We start from the raw sequence: 8,898 nt of genomic DNA, 5'->3' as shown, positions 1-8,898 counted from the left end.
TTTCATATTTTCAGAATCTTCTCTCCTCCTCTAAAATCTAAATACCCATAATCCCATGGAACCCTAATTAACAAATGGGTAATGAAACAAAAAAAGGAAACAACTTAATTTTTGAATGGAAAGAAATTATTGAAGCTACCCGGTTTTTGATTTCAATTGGGATAATCTATATATACTTTTGGAAAGTTTAGATTCCTTTGACACTATAGATACCTTCTTTTTATATTTCATTGGTACATTAATGATGATTAGGTATAAATATTTCATTGATATTTTTTGATACCAAGTGCTTGTTGCATTGGTACAAGAATGTTGATGATGATGTTTTGTTATGGTTTGGTTGATTTTTATTTATAATTTGATGAAAGGATTAGGATTATGAAATAGGAAGTGGAGAGAGCATTGTACAAGAATGTTGTGGGCACCCAAGAAAAGATCAAAGCAATCAAGGAAGAAATAGACAACTAATAATCATGCTTTGTGTTAACTTGAAGAGATTATGTTTAGTGTTACTAGATAACCCTTTATTGGAATATTACACTGAAATAAGAATTTACACATGAATATGAGCAATGTTGGAGATCTATCAATTTGTCAAAGTCACCACAACTAATCCTACTTGGCAAGTAATAAAGTAGTTAAGTTGGTTATAAGGCTTCAAATCTACTTAATTAGGCTACTCAATGCAAGCAATGATTTGGTGTACACATAATTTACACCAAAACATTATAAATACAGATTCGTTTAGTGGGATCCATCTTAAATAAATTTTGATGCATTTATATGGTTTATTCTCAATTTTCTCACTACACTTGATGTAGTACTTACTCAAATGAAAAATGTGTATATATATATGACCAAAAATTCCTTTTATATACCAAGTTGAAAATTCATTGAAACAAGATAGATAGAGTTGTTAGTGTGCTTCCATGATTCATAATGGAATTTGAGATTGAGTATGTGACTCATCTTATACCACTTCTTATTCTTAGTAATATTATTGTGTCTCTCCTTGGGGCCATATATTTTCATCAATATTGAAAATTGTAAGATGTAAGGCAATGTTTGCGAATTCTATTTCATCCTCAAAAGTTGATCATATGACATTCTAATAGAATTATCGTTAGTTAGTTGTTAGTTACAGTCGGTTCTTTAGCTTAGTTAAGGTTCATTTAGCTAGTTCTCTTTTCTTGATTCTAGTTTATTAGTTTTTATGGTCGGGTTACGTTAATTAACTATGCTAGCTTTGTATATATATTAGTCCTCACTTCATTTTTGTAATTAACTCAATTTAGACTAATAAGACAATACAATTCATTTAATTTTATTTGTAGTTTATTATTTCCACATTACGGTATCAGAGCAAGGAAGGTGAAGTTTTCCCTTGATCGTAGTTCTATAGATTTTTGCAGACTGTGTTCTTTTTCTCTAGTCAAATTCTAGAAGATCTTTCTTCTTGACGAATTCGTGTTCAATTCGAATCTTTCTCTTTGTCTCTCAGACGCTTTATTTTTACCTTATTTCTGTGAATTTTTCTATGTTATAGTAATTAAATGTTTTAAACAATTTTTTTAAGATTTTGACTCTAATGTTTTAAATATAATTAATTTTTTCCTGTTATGGTATTAAATGTTTTAATTAGTTTTTTCGTATATTTTAAATGAAGGTTATAATAAATTCTAAGAAGATATACGATCTTTAATTTTTTTTATTATTTTTATTTTTGATATCTTATTTATGATTATGTTTTGACAAATAAGTAATAAGAATAAGGACTAATGATTTTTTGGTAATATAGAAATGGAATTTGATCATTATAGGATTTTTTTTTTCTAGTTATAGGCTAAGAATATTATATATATTTAAAGGAATTTTAATATCCAATTAGAATTCAATTTTTAACGCCTAATCTAATCTAATTATAATTAGATATTCAATTTTTTTTTTGATTAAATTAAATTAGTTCAATTCAATTAGATTTGATTGGATCCCGTCCACTCCAACTTAAAACAATCAAGTACTTTCTAAAAATTAATATTTGCTAAAATCAGCAAGCAAAGAATTAACTTTAGCAAAATATTTAAATCTCTTGACAAAGATTACCAAAAAAATAAGACATTTTAGTCGGTCCAAATCAATTTTTTCATGTATTCACGATAATAATAAATTTAAGTAACCATTTATATTAACAACAAAATCAATGATTAAACGTTGATTTAATTATAAATAACGCTAACCATTAGCGTCCGTATTATAAACGGACACAAATGGAGAGAAAAAAAAAGAAATAGACCAAACACATTTGAGCGATAATAAACTTATTTATTTTTTTTTTAATCATGATTATATCTTTTAATCATTTTTTGGTGTAGTCTTATATTTTATACATGTATATGTGTGTACAATGTTAATAAAAGTGACATATTTTTTACTTGTAGAAAATCAGGGCGGACCCTTAATTTGGGAGCCAAAAATAAAAAACATAGGGAAATAGAAAATAAAATAAATTATTATAAAATAATGTATGGAAATTAAACACAAAAATAGTAATAATTTATTTTATTTCGAAAAAAGAAAGTACATGAAACCACCACCATTAATAATAAGAGTGCTACCATCAATTTTTGTGCCTAAAAATATATATTAGAATATTTTTTTAATTTTTTTATATGACAATTTTCGTTATAATTACATCCATCATCCTTGTAAAGTTTTAAAAATTTTCAAATAATTTACAGTGCCAAAAATATGTTTGAAATTTTTTGAACATTCATGGTAGATTAAAATATCAAAAATTCTATTTTCGAAAATTTTCTAAATTTTATAAGAATGATATTGTAACTATAACGAATATCATTGTAAAAGAAAATTTGAAAAAAAAAAAAACTGTATTTTTCAAGCTAGGAGTTGATTAAGAGATTATAACACGAGATTGTTATTAACACTACTATAATAATAATAACACTCTATTTGAAATTTATTAAAAGAACATTTAGAATACAAGTTTCAATATTAAAACAACAAACATGAAATTTTAAATACTTATGCCGCTGTTTACCCAAAACAAAACTATGTCTTCAATTCGAAGCTTCCGAAAGCTTGTTTGCATGGGCGGCCATGGCGGCATGGACCTTATTGCGAAGGTCAATCAACAAAGCCAAGTGATTCTTCAACTCTTCATAGCCCATCTCCTCTATTGGGTCATCCCACCACGCGAAACTATTTCTTAAAAACGACGCCGCTTTATACCCCATTTCCTCTTGCATCTTCTTTTCCTCATCATCCTCTTTCAACTCAGCCATGGCTTTCTATTATTGTTATTATTATTGTACATATGTATATATAAAACTTTTATATTGTAATTTTCATTAATTTTATTATATTTAATATACCAAATATATTAGTTTCGTATAATATACATTAATATATATTATCTTTATTATCATATTAATCTCTTTAGGTAATTGGAATCAATTTTTTGAATTAATTTATGGGATTGTATCTTTAATTTCGGGTTTTTATGTTTTTTTTTTTTTTGACAAAGTGATTCGAGTTTTATGTTTTCATTTAGTTTCATTTAAAATAATTTTTTAATTTATTGATTGAATTGGATTTATATTTATTAGTCAAATAGCTAATTAATATCATTGATTGAAAATTATTTGGATTTATATTTATTATAGTTGATTTCTTAATAGTATCTAGCAAAAAAAATTACGTGTTCTACATTTTAAATGTATTGGTTTCAATATAGCATTGATTGATTTTTTATTTTTTTGTATTTATAATTTTTTTTCTTTCTTTCTTTTTTACGTGTCCTTAATTTGTCAACTTTAATTTTCGTTTTTAGTTTTTAAATAATATTTTTGCTATATAAGTGTATTTTTCTTTCCGTATTTTTTTGACGCGGTAAATAGAGTTACACATAATTAACCGTAAATTACAATTGGCTGTGAATACTTCTCGAATTAGGATAGTTCATCATCTAACCAAATGACATGTTTTGCCAAAACCATAAATTGCAGTATTCTTATCGCGAACCATATGAAATAAAATTACCCTAAGAAATTTAAAAAATAAAACTATAACGTCTACAAACAGCAGCCTACCACATTGAAAAAATATATTTCCATTATTTTTCTCTCCGTATTTTGTTCTATCCTGATGTTAAATTAAATTAATTATTTGAGTTTTAATTCATATTTTTAGAAAATGCTTGATTAATTATTTTTTTAAAATATCAAATAAATAATATATATTGATTGTTTACTCTGTTTTTACTTAATTATAATATTAATTTTATACTTTTAAGATAATTAGTTTTAAAATTAGGAGATCTTTTGTATGGTGGTTGGTTGTGCCATGGTAACTAAATATTTTACAAAATTAAGCACTTAAAAATTCAAACTATTTTAACAACTTTAAACTAATATCAACAATCTAGTTAAAAAAAAATCATCATTGGAACACTTTTAAAGCAAATTTATTAGCCAAATCTTTATATTTTATAGTCTCCTAAACATCACTTTCAATCGCGATCAATGTTATTTTTTTTCAGCAAAAACTTAACAATTTTTTATATATGAACAAATAATGCTCTAATCTAACACAACATATCAACCTCATCTCAGAACCTCTGAATTTCATCACCAAAACCTCTCTTATCTTGTTTGGAAATCCCAATGAATTCGGAACAGTGTAGGCCATTTTCTCTGGTTTCACAATGTCAGTCTTTTTCTTCTCTCTGTTTAAATAATCAAGGCCGGGATCTTTCTTTGTAGCTTTGTTCTTAAAAAAGAATTTCTTCGAGGGATGACCGAAGCTCATAAGAAGGCAAGAAGCACGAATTCTCAGCCACAAGCTTGTTCTAAAGCATGGCGGCATGTTTGTTTTGGCGGGTTTGTTCTAAAGCATCAGAAGGTTTAACATTCCACCATTGCTAGCTTTTGATGAGAGATAATCTTCTTCCATTTGCTGGACCTGAATACAACACTAACAACAATAATACAATATTTATTTTTATACAATATAAGGGTACTTTGTGTGGCCTAAACAGATTAATTCAAAGTTATAGTTCTATCAATTTATTTATAGTATACATTCATCTCAATCTTCAAACTACTTTCTTCAACCTTGATAATCATACACTGTCATGAAATAATGATAATTGAATAAGCTTAAAGCAAACTGTTCTGCAACAATATAGGTTGGGAGACATATGAGCTAAAACTTTTCGAGTTTCTAGCTAGCTAGGCAACAACTTTTGATTAACGCGTGGTTCATTGGAACAATTACATGGTGAAGATATAACAATTGTGTTAAGAGTTAGAAAACAGTAGAAAATACTAATCACAATAAAAAATCTATAAGCAAAGAAGACCACAAGGATTCTTGTTTGTCAATGAACAAGAATGACCTTATTGGATGGATACAGGAGTGCCCACTTTGGCATCTCCTTCTTCAGATTTATTCCCATCCTTTACAGCAAAGAAGACCAAAATAACCAGAAGTGGATAACTCACTGTAGTCAGTGACCAATTCACAATCAATTGGGATAAGAAAGAAACTTTGTGTGTATCAACTTGCCAAGCAATTGCTGCCCCAGCACTTTGTACTCCCTTATAAAACCCAACATACCTGTAGAACAAGTGAATAACAATAAAAAGTTGTGCCTTTGTAAGATTATGTTGAGCTAATACTGATAGAATTAATTATGTTGTGTTACCTGCTCAGGGTTTCAGAGTCATCAGCCAGAGTTCCAATTATCCAATAAACCATACTTTGGTACATGGCATCCAACAAACCATAGCTAAAGTACAAGACAAATGGCCCTGCAAAATCATCACCTGATTCTTTGAAATCCAACTTCTTAAACCCGTCTTTGGCTACATCTTCTCGGTTGTACTTGACCTGGTTGGCTAGTCCTCCACCCCAAATCACAGTGCTAAGAATTGCAACCACTGCAATTCCCAAAAAACCCCTTGTCCTCCTACTCTTGAAGCTAAAATCCATCATGTAACCAATTCCAATTGAGCCTATCATTTGTGCACCCCAATAGAACACATTGTTCAATCCTCTAGTCCTCAAGTTAAACAACACCCCATTAACGTTATTGAACTGATAAGTGTAAAAGAAATTACTGGACCAAGCAGCTGGAACTATTAAAAGCATCTTCCAGTTCAAAAAAAGCTTGATGATCTCAACAAACTCAGTTGAAACATTGGAATACTTAATGTTACTACATCTAGTTCCATCATCACGGACAACCTTATTCGGGGGCAAAATAGCCAAGGAAAGAACAGCTCCTACGGTCATGAAACACATGAAAGCTATGTAAGTAGCATCATTAACAGAAGCAGCCTCGGTTCTGTGATAGTTTAGAATAAAAGGAATTAAACCACCAATGACACCTCCCATGTTGAAGATGCTCCAAAAAATGGAAATGTATGTCCCTTTTCGATCAGGAGGTGGATAAGAAGTCATGATGGCACCTTGTCCAGCCCATAGAAGGCCTGCACCGACACCAAGAAGGGCTCCAGCAGCAATGGCAAAGTCCTGGTTCTTGTGATGATTGTAGTAAAGGAAAGAGCCTGCATAGAGAACATATGTCAAACAGGCAGAGAGCAAGGTGAGATGGGGGCCTAAGATGTTGTATATGCCACCACCAAGTATGCCAAAGATGGTGAACGCGGTGTAGAGAGCGGTAAGGGAGTTGTCTGAGGCTGTGGGGTCAACTTGGCCTCCACCTCCCATGCCTGAGAGCGCATTGAACATGCCAGGACAGCAGAAACAAACCAGGGCAATCAAGATTATTTGCACAATGGGAGAGTTGTATCTTAATAAGGATTTTGTTGGAATTTCATTTTTGGTGGCTGATTCTTGGTCAACTTCAACACCCATCTGGAATTTGAGAGCAAAGAAAGTTCAATTAACCAACAACTATGTTTGCTGACTTTGTGAAAATCATAACATTGGGTTTTTGAGAAAAACAATATATGTAAATAAAGTTTAGAACTTTACATAGATAAATACCTGTTTGAAAAACACAAATTTAGAATGAAGTTGAGACAACAAGTATAGGTTGTTCCAACCAATTCCCAGAAAAATTGAAACAAAATAAACCAATTTCTGCAACAGATTTGTAAATTACAGAAGAGTATAGTCACCTTTTGCTTTGAAGACAAACTGGGTTTTGTTAGTTCCTCCTTATAATCTTTAAACTGAAATGATAATGATGAATTGATGATTCATTTTTATAGAATTCCACATTTGTAGCAGTAAAACAAGTTAGTTTTCCACCTATAGAGATGAGGTTTTCATTATTTATTATTTATTATTATTATTTCGTAATAACAGAGAACTTCACTCAGCTATAGCCAATAAAATAAAAACAATTAATTTATGCCTATTATTCCGAATATTTTATTTGACCAAATTAATCACTCCCATGACCAAGGGAGAGCTTCAAAAAGAAATTATATAATAATAAGAGCATTCTTATTATTGGACACGGTGTTGTCCATTATTTTTTTATAGGTGGTATTTCACGATTAGTTATCGATATTTTTTAAAAGCTATTTTCTTAAGTTATATGGAGCCAACCAAATACTTAATTACATCACTGGTTGACACCAAAGAGAGTGTTGGGCACTAATAATACTTTTAAGGCCCGTTTGGTACGCAAGATTGGACTGGATTGGATTGAAAAGAATTGAACTGGACTGGACAAGATTGGATTATGCTGAAAGTAATTAAGAATGGACTGGACTATTTTATTTATTTCTTTTTAGAAAAAAAAAACCTTAAATTAAATAAAAATATATAATAATAAATTAAAATTAAAATATATAATAATAAATAAATATAAATAAATAGTTCGTAGCAAAAAAAAATAATATATAATATATAATTAAGAATATATCATAAATATATAATAAAATATTTTGTCATATTTTTTATTTATAAATAATTAAAATAGTAAAATAAAAATACTTGAATAATATAAAATTGTTTATCTTAAACACTAATTTAATCACTAATTTAATATAAATATTAATTTTTTAAAATATTTATATAAATTTTTTAATAATTTAAAAATAATATATAATTTTATTGTCATATTTTTTTCTTAGAATCAATTTAAGTAACTATTATTTAATTAATAATATTCTAAATTTTAAAAACTTATGTATAATAATTCAAAATTATACATTTTCACTCATTTTAATGAATAAGTTTTTGATAAAAAAAATATATAAATAAATGTGAGATAATTATTTCCTTTAAATTCTTATTAAATTTAAAATATATTAATAAAATTTAAATTAAAAAAAAAAGATAAAAAAAAAACTCTCACCTGCATGGGATTATTTATCCCACCCTGCTGGATGGGATAAATAATCCCAGACAGATGAGGTTAACTGGATTAGTTATCCAGACTTCTAACATGCCCAAACACTGGATTGGACAAATTAGTCTGTCTAATCCAATCCAGTCCTGCGTACCAAACGGGCCCTTAGTAATTCTCTAACAATAATAAACTTATATTGGTATAATTACATCGTAAGTCATTGATTGATTCACAATAGATGTATGTCCCAATAATTTTGTTGCTACTTGTGAAAAAATTACAACTAATGTGTAGAATTAAAACAACTAGAACTTAATCAACAAACAATTAGTAATGACAAGATTGGCAAATCACACACAATAATTGAAGACTGGAATGTGGATGAATAGAGTATTAAAACCAAAAATAATTAAAGTAACAAAACAATAAAATCAACACCAAGATATATACTGGTCCTGTAGATCAATGTGATCTATGGCTCTACTCTAGTTTTGGAATACCTTTGAAATCATCATTATTGATTGAGCAAGAATAGGGTACAATATAGT

The 8,898-nt window shown here is 28.6% G+C and overlaps 1 protein-coding gene across 2 annotated transcripts; it reads right to left on the bottom strand.

Annotated features, from left to right (window-relative positions):
- Positions 1-5,106: 5,106 nt before the first annotated feature.
- LOC115725408 (UNC93-like protein 1) lies at positions 5,107-7,369 on the bottom strand. Of its 2 annotated transcripts, none has more exons than XM_030654925.2 (3): positions 7,167-7,369; positions 5,726-6,900; positions 5,107-5,637 (listed from the first exon to the last, which is right to left on the bottom strand). In XM_030654925.2, the coding sequence occupies exons 2-3, from the start codon at positions 6,898-6,900 to the stop codon at positions 5,418-5,420; spliced, it is 1,395 nt and encodes a 464-aa protein (XP_030510785.1). In that variant the 5' UTR covers positions 7,167-7,369; the 3' UTR covers positions 5,107-5,417. The 2 variants fall into 2 exon arrangements, with proteins under 2 accessions (XP_030510785.1, XP_060973631.1); XM_061117648.1 differs by having other exon boundaries at positions 7,033-7,167.
- Positions 7,370-8,898: the final 1,529 nt, after the last annotated feature.

The sequence above is a fragment of the Cannabis sativa genome, chromosome 6, assembly GCF_029168945.1.
Source record: "Cannabis sativa cultivar Pink pepper isolate KNU-18-1 chromosome 6, ASM2916894v1, whole genome shotgun sequence".
Lineage (NCBI taxonomy): Eukaryota > Viridiplantae > Streptophyta > Magnoliopsida > Rosales > Cannabaceae > Cannabis > Cannabis sativa.
The sequence above is the reverse complement of the archived record's forward strand: the minus strand, read 5'-3'. Positions and strand labels throughout refer to the sequence as shown.

What these genes read in the sequence shown, in the direction of transcription:
- LOC115725408 (XM_030654925.2), bottom strand. Translation starts at nt 6,900, where the DNA reads ATGGGTGTTGAAGTTGACCAAGAATCAGCCACCAAAAATGAAATTCCA. An exon ending in GACTCTGAAACCCTGAGCAG is followed by an intron (nt 5,638 to 5,725) that starts GTAACACAACAT and finishes CTTGTTCTACAG; the next exon opens with GTATGTTGGGTTTTATAAGG.